Genomic DNA, 27,698 nt, shown 5'->3' with positions numbered 1-27,698 from the left:
AGGAAGAAATTTATATGTTTGTATATTTATCCTTCATCTATATTATAAAACATATTTAAAACCAGGAATTAGGATTGGATAGTAAGTCTGCCAGTTTGTGAGTATTGGCTACAAAGAAGTAGAATAAAACATATCTGACTATTCTGACCAACATCGAAATTGAAATTTGTACTGGGAGCATGGCTAAAGTGGTAGAACGTGCACCTAGTAAACACAAGGCCCTGAGTTCAATTCCCAGTACTGAAAAACAAATCAGAACAAACAAACAAAAAACCCTGAAATTCACTAGCATCTTTAAGATCAGAAAGCTATTAGCAAATTATCACCTATTCTAGGGATTGTCACCCATTTGGGGGAATAGTACAAATTACAGAAGAAAGATTTTGGTGGCTATGACGTTCAATGAAGAACAAAAAATAGACCTAAAATGTGGGGAAAATGCTAACTGTTTAAAACTACAGTAAAAGCAAAAGTCTCATCATGATTGCAAAACACTCCAAATTGTGAAACTTAAGTTATTTGTAAAACAGACAAAATTAAAGCAGCTTCCTCAGTCATTTTTTGAGATCTCAGCATCAATTTAAAGAAAATGCTTATATTTAAAAGAAAGCCTATTTCAAAATATGGATCTCTTCACTAAGGACTTTTAAGGACACGAATTTATGTCTCATCACATAGCATTCCTGAACGATGTGCATGGAAATAAATGTCATGGAAGCCTGAAGGGAAAAAGAAAGTTATTTGCTTCACTATTTGATTCTTTTAAGGAATAAAAGAGCCTCAATGCTAAAGCATGTGAAGACTATAGAACTAAATAGATACTAAGGTAAAAGTGAAACAATTTACATAACTCTGTTATGTGAGCAAAGGAAAGGGCATGGGAACTTTACTGTGCAGAAAACAGATTATTTCTAGCAAATTCTGCCTCCTGAAAATTTTTTGTATAATAATTTTCCTCATTCTCATTTTTAAGTCTAAAGTATGTCCATCAAAAAACCTAAGTATAATAGTCTATTAAGGAGATAGCAAATTTAAAAATCACATGGAGTTTATTCTACTACAAGGATAAAATGACCAAAAGGATTTAGGCACATATTTGAGAAAGGAAAAAAAAAAAAAGGGTTTTGAGAAAACACTGCTGATATTACTCCAAAGGAGTGAAATTAGGAAGTATGGTGATTTTAAAGTTTGGCACAGCAGTTTAAAATTTGAAAAATACCATTTTATTGTCATAAAATACTTTACAGTTTTATTTTGCTTTCCCAATTCCCCTCCCCAGCGGTGGGACAATCCATGCCACTTTCTTCAGCTGCTGGGGAATTTTCTTAGCACTTTGTGGAAACTGTTGACTTTCAGAAATGGACAGACTGATTTGAACCAAAAGTTAGACAAAACACACAACTGCAACAACAATAAAAAGCAACTTAGGAAGAGGGGCAAGCCAAGCATACAAGCAAACTACAGAATCAGTTTTCTGAGACTTTTCATCAAGTCAGTTCCCTAATTCCAAAAGGCCAAACCAAAGCAAAGCATGGTGACTTACATTGCTTCTTCAGTTCTTTCAGTTGTTGCTTAAATTGTACAAATTTTTCGTTATTTTGAAAGTCTGCATCAGAATTCTTATTCTGTAAAGTCAAAAACTGCTTCTCCACTAATAATTTTAAATCTGGTATATTTTCTGGACGTTCTTCTTTCACCTAAGGAAGATAACAAAACCACCTTAGATAAGTGAGACTAGTAATAAGGACCTTATCACATTCTACATCTCATATGATTCAAATAAAGACAATGAAAAAACAGAATCCCCTGAACAAGAACAAGACTGCTAGGAAATAGTGGAGGAACCACTCGTCTGATCTGTTAAGCCCACTTTCCCTTTCTTGGACTATGCAGCCCTTCAATGCTCCTATTAGCATGCTGCTTCCTGATACCAGGGAAAATTGCAAAGTAAGGCACCTTCACCAGAACACAGGCATCACCATTTCTTCCTTCACCCAGTTCTGTTCAGCCACTCTCCCATGTTCAATAGTGGTTGTTCCACTTTCTAATGTCAGTGCTCCTCTTTTCTGGCTCTGGACCCCAGCAGGTGATAGTGACTCTTACTTAACAAAAAAAAAGTGAGGCTTTCACCTTGACATTCCATGATTTCCTGGCACAACAAGGAGTAGGTGTCCCCCTTGTTCACTGAAGGCTAAACTCTCAATCTATGTTTATCCCCTCACTAATATTACACAATTTTCAAGCATACAGAAAAGTCAAAGGAATTGTGCTGTAAGCACTTGTAATCATCTACTTCCTAGACGCCACAATTAACACTCTGCTGCCATCACATACGTGCCCATCTATCTATCCTTCTATCCACCCTCAACCTTGATCTTAAGTTTGTTATAGTTACATCTTCTTCATCTCCCTTAAAACAAACATTCTCTCACTATAGATCTTTCCCCAAAAATATTTACATTGGCTCTTCACTTTAATATTTTCTTAAAAAACCAATCTTTTATAATTTCTGTTCTGTGCCCCCCAGCTACCTTCTTTAGCTCAAAACCAAAAAAGCTCAACTGGAAAGAGAAGGTAGAAACACAATTTAATAAGCATGTGAATAAGAACACAGTGACTAGCTATCTTCCTCTACCTCTATGTAGTAGAACAAGATGAGGCAAGTCCAAAATTGTAGCATGAAGAGTTCAGAGCAGATCTAGAAAATAAATTACTGGCTCTTAGAAAAGGATTATAGGCTTTCTTTCTGAATTTCTAAAATAAAATGGGCTTACATTCACCTAAGATGTTAAGGGTAACACTACAGTCTTCTTAGGGTCTTTGATCAGTCTGAAATTATTATGCAATTTGGGATGATTAGAAATGACCTGATAGGAGCAGATAATACATAAAAGTCACATGTTCTTTTTCAACAAAGTCTCTAATGAGCTCAACAAACTTAATTCCTCTGGTTCAACCACAACCCCTACTGAGGAGTAGGATATATGACTGGGTAGGGAGTAGAGGGTGAGGATGGAGGAAGTAGGCATTTTAAGGATGACAGCAATATGAAATATAACTAGGAAAATATGAATAAGCCAAATGTAGTGATTTGGTATATTTTTCTGTCCATAACCATACCCTCTACAACGCTGTAAAGTACAAAATTCACTGCAGCAAGTATCGTCTATAGAAGTTTGATGCAGCATGTTTTTCATTGCAAAGAGAACTTTCTGTACCTTAGCTGTCAGAATGACAACATGGAAAATATTCAATTCATTATCTGTTTAAGTCAATGCAATAAACAGGGATTAGCTATTTTTAATGGGTTTTCGCTTTGTTTATATTTTTAAGTGAAATAGATAAAGGAGAGGCGTTCTTTTTTTCCATTAATTTTTTATTAGGATATGTTCATTGTACAGGATGGATTCATCATGTAACAATTTCATATAGGCTTATATTGTACATTGGTTAGATCACCCCCACCATCTCTCCCCCTCAACCCTCCCCGCCACTCAAAACTATTGCAAAAGGTTTCTTTATTCTAGTTCATGAGTATATGAAGTCTATCAACCATATACCCTCACCTTAATCTCCTTCGTACACCTTCCTCCATAAATACCCCCTCTCACAGTTCCTATTTTGCAGTCCTGTCTTTGTTATTAATATGTAAGTCAATGTTTAAAGGGTGTCTCAATGTATTCCTGCTGGTATACTTTACTTTGGTCTGTTCAATCCCTTCCATTACTCTCCCTTAACCCTTTACCTCCCGCCCCCCCCATTTTCAACAGCTTTCAATACACATCCTTAGTTCCTCTACCTTCACAGGTGCTTTTTTGATATTGTCAGTGCACTATCATTCTCTTTCCCCTTCCCTCCTTCCCTAAGGCCCAAAGAGTAGTTCCACCATTACAAACATGTTCTACACATGAGTTTGTATATGATGATTGTTTTGTGTATATGTTTATCTTTTGGATCTACATCCCATGTATTAGAGAAAACATGCAGCCTTTGTGTTTCTGAGTCTAGCTTACTTCACTTAACATGTTGTCCTTCAAGTGCATCCATTTACCTTCAAAATACATGTTGTCACTATTCCTTATGGCTGAGTAATACTCCATTGTGTATATAGTCACCATTTTCTTGATCCATTCATCAGTTGTAGGGTATCTGAGTTGTTTCCATACCTTGGCTATTGTAAATAGTGCTGCGATGAACACTGGTGTACAGGTTTCTCTATTATATTCTGACTTAAGTTCCTTTGGGTGAATGCCCAGAATTGGTATCACTGGATCATATGGTAGTTTTATCTTCAGCTTTTTGAGGAATCAGGGTTGGGAGGGGGCACTTTAAAAAGCTGATCATGTGTGTTATTCTGGTACAAAGAAGATTAACAATGGCTGTCACTTGAAAGAAATGTGAGATGAGGAGGAGATGATCCATTAGGTCATCAGGTCCACCCCTTTGCCAAAGATCACATGCCTCTATGTAAGACTTAACCCCCAGTGAGCAAGAGCTGTCATAACAAAGCAGCACAGCTTATGTGGCTTAAACAACGGAAACTGAATTCCTCACAGCTCTGGAGTTGAGGAGCACAGGATCAGGCTGGCAGCAAGGCTGGTTCCTTCTGAGCCTCTCCTTGGCCGTGTCCTTGGCTGTCCTCTCCTCGTGTGTCACACGGTACTCCTGTGTGTCTGCGTCCTCATCTCCTCTTACAAGGACAGTCACATTGGATTAAGGTCCACTCAGTGACCTCATCTAACCTTAATAATCTCTTTAAAGACACTATTTCCAAATATAGTTCTGATGTACTGGGAGGTAAGGACTTCAACATACAAATTTTAGAGAAACAATTCAGCCCATAAACTGGGTTAATGAAAATCAGAATTTTAAAAACAGCTATGGGTTATTAATCTTAACACCATTATTATTTAAAAATGAGAGGAGCTACTGAGATAAGCAGCACACCATACCTATATAATGAAAACTTAATCCTGCCATTCAGAAAGAAAAGGCCAGGTTTTTCTGCACTACCTAATCAATCATCAGAACAGAACAGTCAACTGGGAGTGGAGTGTGAGCAGCTTTGGGAGCCAGCCTATGGAACCAAGACTGACCTGATAGGCAGTGGAGAAAGACAGGAAAACATTTTAAGGACTAAAATAATCTTAATATCAGACCCCAAACTCTTAAGTTGATACAGGAAAGAGTAGGAAATACTCTGGAGTTAGTAGGTATAGGTAAGAACTTTCTCAATGAAACCCCAGCAGCACAGCAACTAAGAGACAGCATAGATAAATGGGACCTCATAAAGCTAAAAAGCTTCTGTTCATCAAAAGAAGTGGTCTCTAAACTGAAGAGAACACCCACAGAGTGGGAGAAAATATTTGCCAACTATACATCAGACAAAGGACTGATAAGCAGAATATATAGGGAACTTAAAAAACTAAATTCTCCCAAAACTAATGAACCAATAAAGAAATAGGCAAGTGAACTAAACAGAACTTTCTCAAAAGAAGAAATTCAAATGGCCAGAAAACACATGAAAAAATGCTCACCATCTCTAGCAATAAAGGAAATGCAAATTAAAACCACACTAAGATTCCACCTCACCCCTGTTAGAATAGCCATCATCAGCAACACCACCAACAACAGGTGTTGGCGAGGATGTGGGGAAAAAGGAACCCTCTTACACTGTTGGTGGGAATGTAGACTAGTACAACCACTCTGGAAAAATATTTGGCGGCTACTTAAAAAGCTAGACATCGATCTACCATTTGATCCGGCAATACCACTCTTGGGGATATACCCAAAAGACTGTGACACAGGTTACTCCAGAGGCACCTGCACACCCATGTTTATTGCACACTGTTCACAATTGCCAAGTTATGGAAACAGCCAAGATGCCCCACCACTGACGAATGGATTAAGAAAATGTGGTATCTATACACAATGGAATTTTATGCAGCCATGAAGAAGAATGAAATGTTATCATTCGCTGGTAAATGGATGGAATTGGAGAACATCATTCTGAGTGAGGTTAGCCTGGCCCAAAAGACCAAAAATCGTATGTTCTCCCTCATATGTGGACATTAGATCAAGGGCAAACACAACAAGGGGATTGGACTATGAGCACATGATAAAAGCGAGAGCACACAAGGAAGGGGTGAGGATAGGTAAGACACCTAAAAAAACTAGCTAGCATTTGTTGCCCTTAACGCAGAGAAACTAAAGCAGATACCTTAAAAGCAACTGAGGCCAACAGGAAAAGGGGAACAGGTACTAGAGAAAAGGTGAGATCAAAAAGAATTAACATAGAAGGTAACACCCACACACAGGAAATCAATGTGAGTCAACTCCCTGAATAGCTATCCTTATCTCAACCAGCAAAAACCCTTGTTCCTTCCTATTATTGCTTATACTCTCTCTACAACAAAATTAGAAATAAGGGCAAAATAGTTTCTGCTGGGTATTGAGGGGGGGAGAGGGAGGGGGCGGAGTGGGTGGTAAGAGAGGGGGTGGGGGCAGGGGGGAGAAATGAACCAAGCTTTGTATGCACATGAGTAATAAAAGAAAAAGGAAAAAAAAAAGGACTAAAATAATATCTTGTGGAGGATGCATCACAGGCATGGAGGGAGAGTGGAGTTACTGCTGAGTTAACTAGTGGCAGAGCGAGTGTCTGGCAACTTGAGCAGACTGGATGCTTTTCTTGAATCACCCAATCTTGTGAGACAAACACAGGGTTTGATAATGTCTCAGAGAAAGTAACATGGGGAACGAATTCCATGCCATTTTCTTGGGGTAAGCAGCAAGCACTGCTGCAACACTATAAAACGTAAGCGGTGGTATGTACCTAGTAAGCACTGAAAGGTCATTTGAAGTGAGGGTCTGGGAAGAAAAAGAAGAAAGATGATGCAGGAACTCTACAAAAGTAAAGACACTCAGGAGTGAGGAATGCTACAGAAGAAAGGAAAGGGAAAATGATGTCTTTGGAGGAAAATGATGCAAGAAAGCTGGAATTAAGAGAACTATAGAAAGTGTTGGATCTAATGACAGGCACTTGGCACACTGCACTGCAGGGTTTACCTGTCTAACCTACCCAAGAAGCTGCTGTCAGACAAGGATTATATTCCTGGTGTCCAGTTCAAAGTCTGCTGCACATTAGGAGCTCAAAAGATGTTTGTGCACGAGTGAATTACAGGAAGACCTAGTTATAAAGTGGTGAGATGAGAAAAGAGATTAAGAGAGTTCTGTGAAAACAAGTGGATAAAGTTTGATGTCAAAGGGAAGAACAGAGACAGGAAGCAGATCATGGGAAAGAGAGAGCTAGAGAGACATGTTTATTTGCATAAAGGAAAATAGTAGCTTGAAGTGAAGTTTACTGATGAAAGCAAAAACATGGCCCTCAGGAGCAGACAGATCTCAGTTCATCCTAGGTTGAGGATCTTGGGACAGTACACCTGGAAATCCTTGGATTTCTCTCATCTTTTAGTTAGGAATCAGCACTATAAAGAATTAATTGAATTATATTTGTATAAACTTTGGCTCATAATAGATGATCAAGATGTTCCTCCCAAATTCAGCACAGAGGACTTAACATGCTTGAGGATGGAAAAGAGGGATACAATGAAGAAACAAACCAAAACCTCTAAGAGAAAGCAAGTGAAATTTCATTCGAGAAAACTGTCCAAGTACTATGAAGACTGCCAGCTGGGAAAGCAAAACAATATTCTTTACCAGGCATCATAAATGCTTACATGGGTAGATAAGCAAGGATACAGGGAAGTTCACAAGTGTGGGACAATAGGAACCCATGAAGACTGTGCTGAAGCAGATGGTTAGGGGAGAGCTTCTACTCAGCTCTAGATTATTGCTACAACCTCAGAGTGGACTTGACCTAGGTTTCTAGAAAAAATTAGAGATCTAGATTTTGTTAGACATTTTTCTGGTTATTAAAATAAGCCATAAAATAGTTCAAACAATACTCCAGACTAGAGTTTCAATATTTCAAGTAGGAGTTTGAAACCTCTATCTAGTTCAATGCAAGTAATATATTTTAAGTTAATATAAAAGTACTTTTATACCAACAATATTTGAAAGTCAAGTGTAATTCCCAAGGACAACTTTAGGAATGAAATATATTTTTTTTCAGGGGTAGGGATCAAACCCAGGGCCGTATGTATTCTAGGCAAGTGCTCTACCACCAAGCTACACCCCCAACCTCTGAAATGTGGTTCTTTTTATGCGGGATAGAGTAGTGGAAGAAGGTAGATATAGAGGAGAGAAGGAAATGTAATGGATTCCACCCTGATATACTAATCCAAGGTGCTTATGATAAACTTGGGCTATAGGCTTGAGATTAAAAATAAGACTGCTATTGATTGAATGACCTTGGAAAAGTCACTAAGTGCATCTAACCCCAATTTTCTCTCTTGGAAATAGAAAATAACAGTATTTACTTCACAGTTTTTTCTGAGAAGACTAGGTGGAATAAAGTAATAATCACTCAGCTGCCTGACAGAGATCCATAATAAGTAGCTATGATTATTGTCATTATCATTGTTATTATCATTATGTATATCTTTGGGATGGCTGGATACACAGGTCTGCAGCTTAGTGAGACTTACATGGGAACACCCACGTGGAGAAATCCATGTATAGATTTTTATGGAAACCATGGAAATGAATGAGATCACCAAGGAGACTGAATGGAAAGGACTGCTAGAGAACTCTGGAGAACACCACATTTAAGAGGCAGCTAGAAGAATTTAAAAAAGAACACTACAAAAGTTAAGAAGACAACCAAAAGAAAGCATTCAAAAAGTCCAGAAAGAAATTTCCAGATGTGCCAAATGGTACAGAGAGGTCAAGCTAAATAAAGATTGAGAAGGGTCTATCAGACTTGATTTGAATCACTAGTGACCCTGGTAAGAGCAGAGAAATATACAAAGGCTCACATCAAACATTCAGATCTTTGTGTAATGAACTGTTTCAAAAAGATGGAGCAGTAATAAGAAGAAAACATACAAAGCTCCCAAAGTTCTACAGACTCTTCAATGAACTGCTCAGTTTCGACTCAAAATCACTTGTGACTATTTGGCTGCATTTAACTGGACCCCAACACTGCTGTGACTGCAGCATTTCTCCTCCTGTCAGCAAGGAGCAGGAGATCATTGAGTTCTGACTGTTAAACTACTGCCCTCTGAACAAAAGCTAGTTGTTTGAGGGGAAAAAAAAAAATGATGGTGGGAACAAAAGGCAGAACTCAGTCCTCACCCACGCTGAAGCTACATATTATTTTCACTAGGCTTTAAAATAAATATTAAATATAGTTACATGATGATAATATACCTCATTTCTTTCACACAATGCTGTATGCATATGTAATTACTCAAAAGTGTGTCATTTTATTGCCAAAGGACAAAGTCAAGGTCTCCTCCTCCTCCAATTATCATTATTGCCTTATAGCCATCGTTTCACTGGGAGGGGAGATCACAGGAGTGAAGGGTATTAATGACTTGAGTCATTCACACACTTTTTGAATCATGTGAGAATCTAGTATAAAATTAGTCATTACTGTAACTGAACCAACACTCAGAAGGAATGACTCTGTCGAAAGCAGCCAGTTAGGTGGCGTGGCTTCCAAAATAACACATACCCAGTGATTTACATTTTGCAAATCAGATAGCCTTTAGAAGTTTATCATGGGCACACTGATGATAAGTAATTTGTGTTGTGTTTAGTAAACTAAATATTCCAATTTCTAATTCATAGTCAGCTTGATACAAGACTATAAGACCTGCTTTCATGAAGGAAATCCAGAGCAAATAGCCTCAATGGGTTTTAGAGCACTCATTCAACAAATATTTACTGAGTTCCAATTGGGTGCCAGGCATTATGCTAAGCACTGAGACATTTATGGAAGTTGGCCCACACTTATGACACACCACCAACCTAACTGGTCATCCACAAGGTACATTTATAAAGGCCAACACTGTCTCCACCTTTATACATAGCAAAAAGGCTTGGTAAAGTTTTTATTAAAAGGCATGTCCAAACTGAGAATCATACTTTCACTGGGTATAACCTAATTGCATGTATATGTGGAGACACTATATTTTCTGCCAGGTTTTCTATACTTCCTTTCTCTGTGCTAAAAAAAAAAAAATTACACACATTAATGACCCCTTCATCTCATGCCAGTTTCTGTTGCCACTGCACAATGTACACTGAATTCTGTTGGATCAAATTATTTGCAGTTCTGTGTGTTTCCCAATGCCATTATTTAGCACGGATTTGCCATGTGACAGAACACTAAAGAGAGACTAGCTCCCCATAGAGCATCATGCCCAGTGGACATCAAATGCTGTTATACACCACAACTGAGCAGCAGCCAGACAACATGGGAACATCTTTCCTCCTTCAAGCCTTCCAGAAATATTTTGAAAATAAGGTTAAACATGTGTGCAAGTGCTATTGGTCTAGTTCTAATGGACAAATCCTATTAGGATAGATAGTTGCCCAACAGATGGCATCTGAATGAGGCAATCTGCCATCTACGTGCATCTGTTACTAAACATTTATGCTATTGAAAATTGCCCCAATAAATTTCTCATGTCACTATGTCCACTCTGAGATTATGACCAATAGGAGTCACTTATTTATATAGAAATAAGCCTTAGGATTCTCATATTAAGGGAGAAAAACCAAACGCTAATCTTGCCTCTTTGGGTTTGTTTCATTTTGTTTTGGCAGAATTCATAGAAAAATACACTATTTGTTTAAATTGTCCAATAAACATTCTCTGAATGTCTACCACACACAGACACCATGCTAGGCTCTGGAGATGCACTGGAGATGCACTAATACACAGATTAAGTTGGTCCCTATTATACTCTTGAGGTTTGGGATTTAATGGGAGAAACAAGTATTGATCAAACAGCCAAACAGGTTATCATAAACCATGGTTAAGTGCTCAGAAGGCAACATACCACATGTTAGAAGATCTTATAACAACACAGATATCGAGGCCACCATTTCATAGGCAATCTTTTGAAGGGCTCATTTGAAACACAGGTCACACCGAGGGCAGGGATGGATGAGCTTTATTTGTGTTAGCAACACTTTGTACTTGCACAGCACCTTTCCTCTGAGAGGTTTGAAGTCTTAATCAAAAGTCTCATTATCTCAATTTCAGAGATATGGGGAATGGGCAGCTCACAGTAGTTAAACGTCTCACCCAAGTCAGTGAGTTGGCATCAGAGGGGTTTCAACTCACTGAAGTTCCCTTTCATCTTCAATTTTATGAAAACACACAGGATTTCCAGACAAATATCCTAACCTTTCATGGTTTTTTGTGAGTTCATTTGAAAGTGCCTTTCCTGTTCACCATGCCTCGGCCATCCATGGAATGACTAAATGCCTTATTCATCATCATGGTATATCTCAATATTTTACAGTGAAAAAGCACAAGAATAGGTTGATGCTAATGGAATGTTTTGGTCTTATAGTGTACCTCACCATCCAGAAAGACACTGTGAGAATGCTGGGCTCATCATGAAGACTCAGTTCTAACACCTCATGAGTTTAGGTAGGGAGGTGTCCCACTGGATGCTTAGAACCAGTGAATAATAGATGACACTGTTTCTCCCAAAGCCATAATGCATGGGCCCAGGAATCAAGAGACAAAAGTGGAATTAGTTTCACATCTCCTCCCTCCATCACACCTAATGACCATCATCACAGCAACTCTGGTTCTGCTGGTTATGCAGTCTCAGTACAGAAGAGAAGAATGCTTTCACCAAGAACTCAACAATGGCTCCACTGACTTGGAAGCTCAAACTGCAGCCTAGTGATTCTGAGCTCCTTACATCACTGAACAGACAAAAAAAAGGAGGTTCCAGAATTGGCTGGGGTAATGAATCTTGATTATCAAGGGTAAGCAAGATTGCTACTACAGAGTGAGAAAGGGGTGTGTGTCTGGAACCTGGATCATCTCTTAGTTTTGCCATGTCTAGTGGCAAAAGATAATGGAAGACAGAAACAATTCCATACAGGCAGGTCCACCAAAATGTCAGCTCTCCAATAAAAGCCTAGGCATGGCAGTCAGATAAAAACTTATAATGAGCTCAGAGTTGGCAGAGGGCCAAAAGAACATGGACGGGGTACTGAAAAAAGAGAGAAAGAAATACTAACTACAGGATCAGGACCAATAGCAAAAGCTAAGACTAAATTATCTACATGTGCGTCTATGTGTGCGTCTATGTGTGTGGTGTGTGTGTGTGTGTGTTTAATTGAATTTTTAAAAAATTGAATACTGAAAGAAAAAAAGAATTTAGAGTTTTTCAATCCAAAAAGTAGCCACTGGTCATTTAGATCTAAATTAATTAAAATTAAATAGAATTAAAAATTGGGTTCTTCAATGCACTGCCACATTTCAAATGCTCAGCACCCAATGTGGTTGGCGACTACCATCTGGACAGTGCAGGACAGAACATTTCCCTCACTGCAGGAAATTCTATGGGAACATCTGGCTGAGAGAATACTTCCTGGTGCTCCATAGGCACTCAAGTGATAACTACTGCTACTGTTATTATTACTGGGACCATCCCTCATGGTTACATTGTTAGTATTATTACAACAGCAAGTTTAAGATGCAGCCAACTTAAAATTTGGTGGAGAGAGACCAGTAAAAACAATTACAATGCAGTTTGCTAAGAATTACAAAAGTGGGCTGGAGGTGAGGCTCAAGTGGTAAGAGCACTTGTCTAGCAAGAGGAGGCCCTGAGTTCAAACCCCAGTACTGCCAAACCAAAATAAAAAGGTTTTTTTTTTAACTGATGCAAAAGTATCACTAGCAGCAGCTACTCTCAATTAGCTGTTTATTATCCCACAGGTACTGAGTGAGGCAGTCACTTCACATGGATTGCCCTATTTAATTTCCCTCAAAACAAGCAAAAGAATAAGAACTAATACAATTTATATTATGGTTAGTGAACCAAGGCTTAGGAGCAGCATAACTGCAATTACCTGAAGAACTCAGTGTTGTCATTAGGACTCCTGGCATTGGAAGGTTGGTTAAATCACTAAGGGCAGGATGTGACTCCTATTCTAGACTTCACCAACTACCTCTAGAGAGTACAGTAAGGGGCGCACACCACTGTAGATGCTGGGAATACAGTAGAGACCAAGTCCCTGCCCTGTGGAGTCTGCACTCTGGTTGAGTAGACGAATAAGAAGAAAATGTATCATTAGCCATAGGGAGAACAGTTAAACAGGATGGGACCAGATGAACTCTTCTGTGATGAATGGTCAGAAGGCTTCACTGAACACAGACCTGAACTAAATAAAAGGATGAGCCCATAGGGCTGGAGTCAGAGTGAACACCGAGGGAGAGTAACAAGAAAGGAGGCTGGAGTGTGGAGGGGGCAGATGGTAGCCTTTAGCCTTTACTCTAAGAGATGAGAAGGTTTTGAGCAGAGGAATGAGAAGATCTGCTTGTAAAAGGATTACTCTGCTGTTACGATTTTAGGGAGGAGCAGCAGAAGCAGGAGACTAGTCAGAAGGAGGAAACTGGTCAGTAGGCTACTGCAGGTGTCTAGGCAAAAGGTGATGATGGCATGGGTTAGGTGACAGCAGTAGGAATGATGAGAGGTGGTCAGAATCTCACGATATTTTGAAGGTAGACATGTTGCTGTTTATTGATGGAGTGAACATGGGCTGTGCAACAATTAAGGAACTGAGGACAGCTCTGGAGTCTACCCTGATTAAAGTGGGGAGGAAGTCTGGAGGAACAGTGGCTCTGGAGGAAAAACCAAGAGTTTGGTTTTGGAGGATCACCTGTGCAATGCCTGTGGGAATGAAATGAAGTAGAAATGAAAAGAAGGTAGTCCCATACTTGAGATGAAGTGTTGGAGAGAGGACTGGTTGTAGCTATAAATGGTATGGAAAATGATTTAGCACAGAGCTAGGGCAGCACGTGAGAGCCATCCACGTGGAGGAAAGCAATTAGATGCCATCTGGGAGGGCTGTTAGAAAGGAGCTAAAGTCAACTGTGAAGGGTAAGAAAGTGAAAGAGCACTACAAGTAGAGGGTGTGTGCTACGGTCAGAGGAAAGGAGAACATTTATAGCACTGGCATAAAAGAACAATAAAAAAATGAGACTACAGAGGTAAACAGGAGCATAAATCACGTAAAGGAGTCTAAATTCAATCCTAAGAAAAAAAGAATGACTTGCCAGGCGCTGGTGGCTCACACCTGTACTCCCAGCTACTTGGGTGACTGAGGTAGGGAGGACTGAGGTTTGAGGCCAGCCCAGGGAAATAGTTCGCGAGACCCCAATCTCCAAAATAACCAAAGCAAAATGGACTGGAAGTGCCACTCAAGTGGTAGAGCACCTGCTTTTCAAGCACAACACTCTTGAGTTCAAACCCCAGTCCCCATGGGGGTGAGGGCATAAGGAATAAATGAGGAAGGTAAAGTGGTGGAAAAGGCAGGCAACGTGGAAAGATCTCTCAGTCTCTTAGGTGCAGCAAACTTGCCCTAGGAGACATAAGATTGTGAAAACGGGATAAAGGCAGATGAATTAACTTAAGAATCAGTAAATTTGGAGATAGAATATGAGGTATGGAGACCTAGGAGTAAGAGTGGTAACTAGATTTCTGAAGGTACTGCCACAAATAACAAAATGCCAGGGAAAACTTAAGGGGGAAATTCCAACCTGAGACGTTGAAGTAGCCTTTAGCACACTGGAATGGGGAACGTCACGTATATCATAGGCTTCCTGTGTGTGGTTTTCAGACAAGAACTATGGAGTAGAAATTGGGATTTGGGACTCAGCAGCTTAAAGGCAGCAACTGAAGTTATGAGCACAGGTGTCACTTCTCAGGAAAAGTGTGGAGCATGGATGGGAAGAGACAAAGGGCAGCAGGAATTCAAGATTTAATGAGTGGAGCAATGAAGGACCCACCAGGGAGGATTTGATGGGGTGGCAGAAGCCAGAGAATAAACAGACCTGTGCTGTCCTGAAAGCTAAGGGGCCATAATTCAGGGAAGAGGGAGTAGTTCTAGTCTATGAACAGTGGGGCGTCAAATGGAGCACATCTGGTCAGTGTCCTGGACTTCTGAGGGTGTAACCCTGGGAGATTCACCTGCCAGCTCTGGCTTCCTCATCTACACTAGAATTTTGATCTACTGTGCTCCTTGGTGTGGATACATGTTGATGCGCATTCAACACTGGACTAAGGTTAGACGGTTAGACATAGGAGGCTTCAAAACGCTCTCTCGGGATTAACACAAATCTTATCTAAGTGTGAGATAAGCAGGCCCAAGTAACAAGGAGAACAACAATGGAAAGCAGGAAACAGGAATCAAATATTAAAGTCTGAATATCTGTGTCTCCCCCAAATGTATGTTAAAGTCTTACCTTAGGATTCAGAGGTGGGCCTTTCGAAGGTAGTTAGGTCAGGAGGGCAAAGTCCCCTCCAATGGGAGTTGTGCCCTTATAAAAGAAACCCTCGGGAACTTCTTTGTCCTTTCTTGTGAGGATACCTCCAGAAGAAGGTGGGTCCTCACTGGACACTGAACCAGCCTACACCTTGATCTTGGACCTCTATGCCTCCAAAACTGTGAGAAATAAATGTCTGTTGTTTATAAGCTACCTGTTCATGGTGTTTTGTTATAGCACTCCAAATCGACTAAGACAATGCCCACAGAGGGCAACAGGCACTTTGAAAAAGAGCAACTAAGAGAAAAGAAGCAGTCTTTTTCCTTCTCTTCACTCTCCTCCCAAGGTTTCCTTTCAAAGGGACTTGTTTAAAACCTTAACATTTACAGAGACCTGTGTCTTTGTTGTCACTCATCATGATCGTCAGGAGCTGTGCTCATTGATACAGACATTGCAGTTTAGAACCATGAGTAATCCACACACAGATCATGCTCCGTACAAGTTAAATCTACCAACTGGTGACTTCAAAAATTCTTCCCACAAGTTTTAAAATGGTAAGTCGGATAATGTTTATCAAATGAAGTATTCTAACTCTATGATTAAAGGGAGACCTTTGAACAACCAAACTGACTTTCAGCTTAGTTTCGATACAGAAGCTTTCCAGATGGCACCCAACACATTTTCCTGTCAAGGATTAAAGTTCTACACGCCCTTGCTCTCACCTCCTCAGACACATGGGAGCAAGCTGACCTGAGAAAATGGACTCAGTGCTTACCTTTCTAATGTACCTCAAAATAAAAAAGCTGTTCCTCAAAGGAAAATAAAAAAGAATCCCACTGATTTTTTTCTCTATCTAGTCTAAATTATTCCCATTCCTTTAGCATAATTTCTTTTACAGCCTCATTGTTTTAGGATGGACTTTGCAATTCTCTTTCATGATACTGTCAATGCACAAAGCCTATATCATATTCCTTGCCCTACCTGCTTATTCTATGTTACATCAAATTCAAGGTTCTTAGCAATCAAAGTCCTAACTAATGGAGGACCTCAACTTTCATACAAACATTTAGATAAGCTTCTTTTTACTATGTAACTCAGTATGGGTGGGGATAGATACTGATGCTTATTACCTCGTGGTGAAGAGCCATCTTGCACTAAAATCTAAACAATGAAACATTGAAGGTGTAATGAAAGAAGTTCACATTGCTGCTGTCTCTGTAAGAGAGTATGCCTGGAGGTGAGAGATAGTGGGAGGAGAGACTTACATACTTGCTGCTATTTATGCTGAGGAAGCAGAAGACTTGGGAGGAGAAAGGAGCAGTTCTGAGTTTCATGGAAGGCCATAGTTTCTGAGCACTCTGAGTAGGAACTTCAGTAAACCTGGGATTACTGGGGAGTATGCTAGCTACATGGTAGCTAAGAATAAGACTGTTCTCTTCTGTGCTCCATGCCCCCCTCGGGTACTCTAATCACACCCTAACAAATCAGAAGTTCTTAGTAACCAACAGAACTCACACCAAATGCTGCCTGTATACTAGACCACATATCTACAGTACAGAATAAGGATACGAGATTGGACCCTTTCCCTCAGTTATCCCATCTCACCCAACACAATAAGGGCTATGGAATTATTAATATCCAGCAATTCATTACTGCTTCTTTTTTTTTAATTTTTATTTTATTCATATGTGCATACAATGTTTGGGTCATTTCTCCCCCCTTCTCCCACCCCCTCCCTTACCCCCCCCACCCCCTCCCTCTCCTCCCATACCCCCTTGCTACCCGGCAGAAACTATTTTGCCCTTATCTCTAATTTTGTTGAAGAGAGAGTATAAGCAATAATAGGAAGGACCAAGGGTTTTTGCTGGTTGAGATAAGGATAGCTATACAGGGAATTGACTCATATTGATTTCCTGTGCATGTGTGTTACCTTCTAATTTAATTCTTCTTGATCATTACCGCTTCTTATCCTTTCCCTGCTTCATTCACTTCAGTCTAGTGGCCTATCAAATTCTCTGATGTTACCTGCTCTACAAGGAATATTGCTTCCTGACACTTGAAATTACTTCTATCAAATTACTGTTTGCCTTCTAATTTTTCTCCTAGAATTTGAGTGACTAAATGAAAATGAATTCTATCACTGAGCTAATAAAGAAGCTACTGTATTATGGGACAGTTAAAATAATAAATAAAATTAAAACCAACCTTTAGATGCTTCATTTGTATATAGAGTACTTTGTAGAATAGTGTATGTATTTTGATTTTCATGACTTTAAGAAATTAAATAACACCTCTCAACTAAATACCTAATAGGTGATAAGTTGATACAACAGCTGGCCACCACGTCTGGAAATAGGACTACAGGTTGAGGGTCCCTATTCAGAAAATCTGAAGTCCAAAGTGCTCCCAAATCTGAAATTGTTTGAGCATTGACATGATGGTTTAAGTAAAAAATTTCACACCTGACCTCATGTGATGGGTCATAGTCAAAATGAAGGCACAATAAAAATACTGTACAAAATTACCTTCAACCTATGTATATAGTAAGATATACAAATAATTCAAAATCCAAAATATTCCAAAATCTGGTCCCAGACACTCAAACATTTTTAACGTTCCATATAATGTCAAACGTGGACTGTACCACGTCCTTCTTCCATGGAGAGATCTCTCAATTTAGAGACCTCTCACAGCTTCTAAAAACTGACTGTGAACAAGTCTATAGGCCTATCTGCCAAGAAGAAAATTACCCAGGGACTGGAAGTGTAGCTCAGTGGTAAAGCGCAAACTTAGCACATGTGAGGCCCTGTGTTTAATTCCCAGCACCCAAAGAAAAAAAAATTACAATCTCAGCTGTAATTAACCAAATACAACTTACAATGCTCTCTGGCATGTGGCAAGCACTAGAGAAATGTTAGCTAGGTTCACTCTTATTATGGAAAGGACTGAATATTTAAATAAATATAAACATAAGGCCTCTCAGTAAAACAAGAAAAATGCTTATTTCACTTTTATTTTACTTTAAATCCCTAAAATTCCTTCATACTCATACCATTGCCACTTAAAAAATATAACACAAGCCGGGCACTGGTGGCTCACACCTGTAATCCTAGCTACTAAGGAGGCAGAGATCAGGAGGATCATGTTTCAAAGCCAGCCCAGGAAAATAGTTCGTAAGACCCTATCTCAAAAAAACCCACCAAAAAAAGGGCTGGTGGAGCAGCTCAAGGTGCAGGCCCTGAGTTCAAATCCCAGTACCATACAAGTCAAACTCAAGTGTCTTATGCCTCTAATCCTAGCTTTTCAGGAGGCAGAGGTCAAGAGGATCACGATTCCAGGTCAGCTTAGGAAAATAGTAAGACCCCATCTCAACCAATAAAAGCTGGGTGTGTGGTGGTGCATGCCTATCGTCCCAGGTACTTGAAAATCATAAATAGGAGGATCACAGTCCAGGTAGGCATGGGTGTAAAAGCGAAACCCTACTTGAAAAATAACTAAAGCAATTTAAAATAAAGGCTGGTGGCATGGCTCAAACACAGAGCACCTAGCTAACGAGTGCAAGGCCCTGAGTTTAAACCCCAATACCACAAAAACAAAACAATGCACAAATAAAAGTTTTAGAAGGGTCTTCTAAAATTTGCTCTTATAGTTTTTATTCTTTTTCATATAACACTTAAATATAAAGATATCCTTTTCCTCCAGTAGATCTTTAATACTAGCAGAATCAACCAAGTCAGTAAGAGGACTCACATTTTGTTAAGACTAAATTTCTCAAAACTTTACTTCTGAGAAATTTATAATAAACATGCAAAAAATTCTAAGTATACTAAGTATATTTTATAACCAAAATGAGATAAAAATTTCCTTACTCAACTGAAAACTACAATTCCAAGTGAATTTAATGAACTACATTCATCTTGAAACAGAAACATCATAAAAAAAAAAACCTTGAATTATAAGTAAAACACAATAAAACAACAACAACAACAACCTGAAGTTCAAGCCTGACTCTTGAGCTAAGTGACTAGGCAAGTCCCTAACCTTCCTGAGGCAGACCACCTTTCCTAATATTGTGAGGTTACTGTGCTCATTAAGGAGGTTAGAGATCCAAAAGTGCTCTCATCCCTTAGCTAGGGTAAAGAAAATTGGTTTCAGACTCTTAGTCACATGGTAGGGGACTGGAATATGAACTGATATTGACAAATCCAGCTTAGGCAAACATTGGACAAACATTAAATAAGTGGGGAAGACAGAAGAAGTAAATTCACTATCTCTTACCCAGATTTGGCTAAGTCCTCTAAGACACATTAAACAAATACCAAACTGACACCCATACTACAAATGGGCTTTTTGACAGCTTTATAGAAACTGGATCACAATAAACTACTTATGATTAAATTTTTCTTTAATTGGTTAGCCTGGAAACTTTGCTACTGATTGCTATCTCCATGGGAAAATAGCTTCAAGGGCTAGCAGGGACTCTCTTCCCATTTTCTGGAATAATTAGAAAGTCTCTTTCACTCTTTGGTTCTGTGGTCATTCACATACATGTTATCAGATGAATGGACAGTCATATATTCAGTAATTATTTAACCACCTTTCACTTTTTTTTTTAGTCAAAATACATTCCTATTGGGGGCATGGCTCAAGTACAAGGCTCTGAGTTCAATCCCTAGTACCAAAAAAAAAAAAAAAAAAAAACCTATCACAATCTTGCTTTATCTACATTGCTCAACAAGGTATGTAGGACAAATACTATTCTTACCTCATTTTAAAGATGAGGAAACTGAAGTACAGAAGTTACATGACTTGTTCAAGGTCACAGGCAAGCAGAACAAGGATTTAAAGTCAGGTCTTTATTTCTCAGCCCTACACCCTTATCAGTCATATACTGCTTAGAAAAAGAGGGAGAGGGAAAGAAAGTATTGTTGCTTACTTTAGGCCTTATTTTAGAATTAATTTTTAATTATCTCTGGCCTGTGGATTTTCATTCATTTCATTCTTTACTGTTGCCATCAGATCAGAAAGTACAAATTGTTTTATTTAATCATTATTTCTTCCTTGTTACACATAGATGTCCAATTTTAAGTGTTTCATAACAAAGTGACTCAGTGACTAAGCCTGATCCACATTAGTCACTTGTTAAACTGTTACAGGAGATTCATGTAAAACTCTTGGTGGGAGTGGGGTGGACAGGAATAAACTTTTACCAAAAAGATGACTAAATTAAACATAAAAACTGAATGTGAATCTTACACATTTTTTCCTTTCAGTTTAAGCTGTGAGTTAGAAAAAAATGTGAAGAAAGTTATCTATCACCATTTATTCCAAGTTTAGATGGCTTGGAAGAAAGAGTTCACTAATTTAAATCAGCATATGGTGGATATTTCTACAGCAAAAAAAAGAAATTAAAGGCTAGGGATGTAGCTCAGTGGTAGAGTGCTTACTTAGCATGCAAGAGGCCCTGGGTTTTACAAAGAAAAAATCAGGAGAAAGAGAAGGGAAAGAAGAGAAGGAAGTTAAAAGTTAACAGGGCAGAACAGTAAGACTTTGCCTTTAAGCAGCACTTTTACCTCTCAGGTACTTTCACATCTTATCTTACTTTTAAAATCAAGATATCACTCTGAGATAGGCTGGGACAGATACTAAGCTGATTTTGCAAAACAACAGTCGAAGCAATTTGCTGAAGGTTACATAGCTATTCCATGGATAGGTACTGAAGAAAACTCATAGTTAAATTGAACATTAACACTGAACAACTTACTCTGTAACAGGATCATATGATACTGATACTATGTGTTATAAAGACAAAACACTTTAAATAGGATAAAGTTAAATAGAATTAAATTCCATGTTCTGATGGATTAATTCCACTACTGTTATAGACAATGTGGTACAACATATTCTAATTTCATCTATATTATTTATAGGTGCTTTTAGGAGCTCAAGAATTTCTTCCAAGAAAAACTGAGATGATATTTCTGATGACACTTCTAAAGACATGGTTCAATGACATCTTATACATCAAATTTAAATTCTGATTTTGCAAGAGGAAGATTCTCTGAGTACATCTAGTGCACTTAGAGTTCCCATTTAGTATTTTATGGGACTCTTTTGGCTTCTGTTTCATACCGGGGCTAAAATAAACTTCAGGGTGACAAAAGGGTAACCTGTTGGGCTGAGCAGACTTCTTGGTACCAATAGCATTCCAAGAACCACAAACAGCAGAAGCAACTGGAGGGCAGGTAAGGAAGCATGGGAGGCCTTGCAGATCCTGGTAGAAGGGAAGGTAACAAGCAAGCAAGTCCATGTGAATGTCTGGACTGTCACAAATAATTAAAGGAATAATGGAATTAAGAACAATTCATAATAACTGACTGCATTACTCTAGCTCACAAAGAAATGAAGTTTAAAAAGTTCCCATGTTTAAAACAACAAGTTGGCCATGAAGCTAAAGAAAGTGCTACTGTTGCTAGAAGAGCAATACTGACAGAGAGAAAACCTCTCCGTCCTCTCCAGGGCAGTTCACTGGGCACCAGCCCCACTGCAGAAGGAAAGCTTTTTCTTACCAGCACCACTGCACTCACGCAAGGCCTGGAAACACAAAACCCCCTCATGTGTGCCCCGTTTAGCTTCCCAGTCTCTTGCTTGTCAACCAACCACAAGATGATGCACATAACTGACAACTGACATGGTTCAAAAATCCAACACACTTTTCACGCCAATAAATACCAAAGATACCAAGAGTTTCTTAAAAATGAGTGTGACTAATGAAGTAAATAAAGATGACATAAAGAAGCAAACAAGATAGTTCAATAAACAGCCTAAGTATGTACTGTTGTACACAGAGAAATATGTTTCTCTGCAAATTTCCACAAATTTGTTACTTGAATGCCTTAATTAAAAAAAAAACAAAAAAAACCACAAGTTACTCCTGAATTAGAAACTGCAGTTTTTACAGTTTTCTAGTTCTTCTCTCTAGAATGATTCCCTCACCACTATTAATGAGCACATGTTAAAGAACACAATCTCTTTTCCTAGTTACATACACAAATAAATAAAGATATCAAGGAACTTCACAATTCCATTTACAATAGCCTCAAAAAAAAATCAAATACCTAGGTGTAAACCTAACAAAAGATGTGAAAGACCTCTACAAGGAAAACTATACACTTCTGAAGAAAGAGATTGAGGAAGACTATAGAAAAGTGGAGAGATCTCCCATGCTTATGGATTGGTAGAATCAACATAGTAAAAATATCTATACTCCCAAAAGTAATCTACATGTTTAATGCAATTCCCATCAAAATTCCAATGACATTCATTAAAGAGACTGAAAAATCTACTGTTAAATTTATATGGAAACACAAGAGGCCACAAATAGCCAAGGCAATACTCAGTCAAAAGAACAATGCAGGAGGTATCACAATACCTGACTTCAAACTATATTACAAAGCAATAACAATAAAAACAGCATGGTACTGGCACAAAAACAGATATGAAGACCAGTGGAACAGAATAGAGGACCCAGATGTAAAGCCACACAACTATAACCAACTTGTCTTTGACAAAGGAGCTAAAAATATACGATGGAGAAATAGCAGCCTCTTCAACAAAAACTGCTGGGAAAACTGGTTAGCAGTCTGCAAAAAACTGAAACTAGATCCATGTATATCACCCTGTACCAAGATTAACTCAAAATGGATCAAGGATCTTAATATCAGACCACAAACTCTTAAGTTGATACAGGAAAGAGTAGGAAATACTCTGGAGTTAGTAGGTATAGGTAAGAACTTTCTCAATGAAACCCCAGCAGCACAGCAACTAAGAGATAGCATAGATAAATGGGACCTCATAAAGCTAAAAAGCTTCTGTTCATCAAAAGAAGTGGTCTCTAAACTGAAGAGAACACCCACAGAGTGGGAGAAAATATTTGCCAACTATACATCAGACAAAGGACTGATAACCAGAATATACAGGGAACTTAAAAAACTAAATTCTCCCAAAATTAATGAACCAATAAAGAAATGGGCACATGAACTAAACAGAACTTTCTCAAAAGAAGAAATTCAAATGGCCAGAAAACACATGAAAAAATGCTCACCATCTCTAGCAATAAAGGAAATGCAAGTTAAAACCACGCTAAGATTCCACCTCACCCCTGTTAGAATAGCCATCATCAGCAACACCACCAACAACAGGTGTTGGCGAGGATGCGGGGAAAAAGGAACCCTCTTACACTGTTGGTGGGAATGTAGACTAGTACAACCACTCTGAAAAAATATTTGGCGGCTACTTAAAAAGCTAGACATCGATCTACCATTTGATCCAGCAATACCACTCTTGGGGATATACCCAAAAGACTGTGACACAGGTTACTCCAGAGGCACCTGCACACCGATGTTTATTGCGGCACTATTCACAATAGCCAAGTTATGGAAACAGCCAAGATGCCCCACCACTGACGAATGGATCAAGAAAATGTGGTATCTATACACAATCCCAGGCCGGGGATTAGGCCCAATCTTTTAGAGCACTAAGTTACACCCCAATTACCAGAGAAAATCCCTTCCAAGGAAAGAGGCTGGAAAGAACACAATCCCTGGCTCTTCCCAAGGTTTCCCGCTATCCACTCTGCTCTCCACAGGAATTCAGAATTCCTTTCAGGATACTGTTTGAATGTGGTCAAGGGATGATCATCCTTACAGAACTTCCTGAACAACCTTATGAATGAGTGCAATAAAAGTGTTTCACTTTCCATCCTTACCAGAACTCTGGGGCCTACATCGTCACCCCCACATACAGAGGAACTAAGGCTCAGAGCCAGAATTTAAACAAAGACTCCAACCCTTACTCTAAACTTCTTAGGTGTGTTTTCATTGTTTCTGTCAAACTAGTTCACTACGAAAACTATCGTGCAGCTGTTTTGTGTGCATGTGAAGAGGTTTTTGTGTCTTTATTGGACTAAGTGTGCTATATCACTAACTGAACAACTTAATTATAAAATTAAAAAACAACTGCCTTCAATCCCACACTGAGATGCATTAATCTCACAATGACTAATTTTACATTTGGTGAGCCGCCCCCCAGTTCAATCTGCTTGCCCACCTCTCTCTTGCAGTGACCCGTTTGGTACCTCAAGAGACAATGGAGAAAGACCAAATCTCAACCTCATCAATACTTCTGACTTACGGTGAAAAGTTGGTATTGGGAGAGACTAAAGTGGTTATCTAAAAATAAAGAGTTTAATGCTACATGTAGATGATGTCCAACAGCAGGACAACCCAGAGTTTGCTGTATTACAGAACAGTCCTGTCATTTAAATAATTCAAGCAGGTAGTGTCTAGATTTCCTGGTTCCACTGTGACAGAGGTGTTCAATAATCACACTGGCAGGCCAGTGCCTGACAGGAGTGTGTGGTGAACCTGACCTGTCAAAGATCTGACTGCTTTTCCTGACCCTTTTGCCCCTTCTCAAACTTCCTTTCTTCCTTTTGTCTACAACCTTTCTGTAAAAAAAGCCACCCTTCAGTCTACTCTGCAAATCCTACTCTTCTTTTCTTTTAAAACATTTCTTTCTCCTCCTCTCCCCAGTCATCACTCCACAGAGGGTCTTTGCATCCAACAGAGTCTGCAACAGCCAAGTACTTGCTGCATGTTTTTAACAACTTTCCCTCCTTCTTGTTTGCTGCTGAAATAATGTGTTATCTTTCCAGAAGCCTGGTCCTTAACCTGCCTTCTGCATAGAAGCATCTTTAAGGCCCATTTTTGGTGCACAGCCCCCTGAACCCGCCCCACTTCCCTGGATGCCACAAAACATTTCTCCCAAACTTAGCGCTTAGCTTCCTTTGTTCAATTAGGGGGCTGAGACTATAGCAGCATTTACCTAAGTAGGTTCTGTACAATATCAGTCTCTCCCCAAAAAGGTTTGTAGCTAGCTAAATACAGGAAATTTCTGAATATCCTCTTCCTTGGAGAATCACATTGCATAAAAGCATATTAAAGGCTTTGGAGTTCTTAAGGAAATTCTTTTTATGAAGCATTCCGCAAACTTATTTGACCACAAAATCCTATTCCTCTATACTTATTCACATCCTGATTAATTAGTATTATGGTGCAAACTTTTGATAATGCTGCATTAGAGGCACATTAAAGCCAACTAGAGTATAAATGTTTTATAGCTCTGATTAAAATCCAACACTTAATACCTACAAAACACTAAGCTGAATTTCTATAAACTGTGAAAAAAAGCCTCAATATGAAAGGCTCTCTACCTTTTAGCAGCCTTATTACTTGATAACCCAAGAGATTATCAAGAATATCTCCATTTTTTCCTACATAGGCAACTCAATTGGTGAAATTTCCATCCAGGACTTAATTCCCTCTGTATTCCACAAAATGCTACAAAACATGAATTTAGCTTGAGGATAACTGTACTGGGAGTTCTAAAGTACTGAAACAGCAATTAATTACCAATAATCACAGAAATAGACACACTCCAGGGCCAAGTAGCTGAAGAGTGAACTCTAAAGTTGGCTTTTTTCCTTGCTAAGTTCCACACCTGGGCAATGGTCCTACAGATGAAAGGCTCACAAATGATATGATTTATTTGAAAACTTTTTTTTTTTTTTTTTGAGACGAGGTCTCACTAAGTAGCACAGGCTGGCCTTGAACTGGTGACCCTCCTGCCTCAGCCTCCTGAATACTAAGATTACAGGTGTGCACCACCATGCTTGGCTCATTTGAAAATTTTGATGTGGAAAGTGTAAGAAGGTTACACCTCACTCTGGAATGCTCAGTGGCTGGGCAGGCAGTGGAGAAGAGGCAGGCTCCCAGAACTTCACCATCTGACTTCAAGAGGTTTTCACCAATTTCTGTCTCTTGTCATCTCACTTTCTTGGTAGGTCGCTGAAAACACAAATTTCTTCCATGTTCAGAAATCCTTCTGTCCTCAAAATATACAATCCTCGAACTACTTTCGCTCTTCTGCTTTTGCCAGTGATTCACAATGTCACAGACAGGGTGTATCTATATGTTCAGTCAGGAAGTCATTTTATCTATTAAGTTGCTGCATATGACCTAGAACTTCTTTCAGGAAACAGAAAATAAATTATTAGCTTTTTTTTTTTTTTTTTTTGGTGGTGGTGGTATAGAGTTTGAACTCAGGGCCTCACACTTGCTAGGCAGGCATTCTATCACTTGAGCCACTCTGCCAGCCCAATTAATAGCTTTCTAAGTGAGAAGTTCTTCCTAAATTTAGTTTAAATAAAGTGGCAATGCCCAACTTGCAAGATAACCTATAAGACTGTATGCTAAAGTACTAGAAGTGAAGGTAACTTTAAAGAAGTTAAATCAAAGTTGCTGAAGAGTGAAGGGTAAGAGGGCACAGGGAAGTGGTGTGTCAAAATCAGTTGCATAAATGACAGAGCTAAGGCAAATGATACCTTTAATCTACCTTGTACTTTTACTATCTCTAAGACTATGTTGGTTTCAGCACCTTATTGAAGTATATTTCTACTCTTTCTAACTCTCAACATGTACTTGTAAAAGGCAGATAACATTTCAGTTTAGCCTATCACTTAAAACCACAGGGCATAACATAAAGCATACCCATGTATTCATAGGATTTATTAAAAAAAAAAAACCCACAAAAGGGCCAATCTAGCATCTAACTGATCCAGTTAAGAAGAAAAATATCTCTCACCAGGTTTTTAGTAAAAATGTTATTACACTGATTTAGAAAACAAAAACAATTATGTGCCTGCAATCCAATTTAAATGCTTTAAAACCTTACATAAGCTACAAAATTCAAGTAGCACAAAAGAGAATTTTAAGGTAAATGAAGAAAACAAATATGATCTCGATTTTCTAATAAATTACCATGATAAACCAACAATACACAGGTAAAGGCTGACAATTCTTTTAAGATTTAAGGTTTGTTACAGTAAAAGCCCATAATTAAGGATTATGAAAAATACATGCCAAAGTAGAATGTGAATCTCAAGCTTTATAATTTTTGATAAGCCCTAATACTATAGCCATCAACTATACCAGAGTATACTTTATTATAGATTAGCAATAATTTATGAGACACATTTGAACCTGTTAGGAAACTTTATCATGAAATTTCATGGTTCTATCATTTTCACTACCAGAATTAAGATTATAAAAAAGTGTAAAGGTTATCCTTGTGGTAATGGTTAGACTTTTTACCATAGTCTACTTGGAAAAACATATTCCTGAAGATGTATTTGAGGATTCATTGAACTAAACTG

At 38.7% G+C, this 27,698-nt stretch overlaps 1 protein-coding gene across 7 annotated transcripts in view; it reads right to left on the bottom strand.

The window, feature by feature from the left end:
- Nsmce2 (NSE2 (MMS21) homolog, SMC5-SMC6 complex SUMO ligase) overlaps positions 1 to 27,698 on the bottom strand; it is a 236,172-nt gene that overhangs the window by 145,259 nt on the left and 63,215 nt on the right. For all 7 annotated transcript variants that reach the window (XM_074069205.1, XM_020166394.2, XM_074069206.1 and 4 more), the window contains one exon: positions 1,544 to 1,697. In XM_074069205.1, coding sequence (XP_073925306.1) covers positions 1,544 to 1,697 — 154 coding nt within the window. The remainder of the gene's footprint in view (positions 1 to 1,543; positions 1,698 to 27,698) is intronic.

Source organism: Castor canadensis, chromosome 3 (genome assembly GCF_047511655.1).
Source record: "Castor canadensis chromosome 3, mCasCan1.hap1v2, whole genome shotgun sequence".
In the NCBI taxonomy this organism is placed as follows: domain Eukaryota; kingdom Metazoa; phylum Chordata; class Mammalia; order Rodentia; family Castoridae; genus Castor; species Castor canadensis.
The sequence above is the reverse complement of the archived record's forward strand: the minus strand, read 5'-3'. Positions and strand labels throughout refer to the sequence as shown.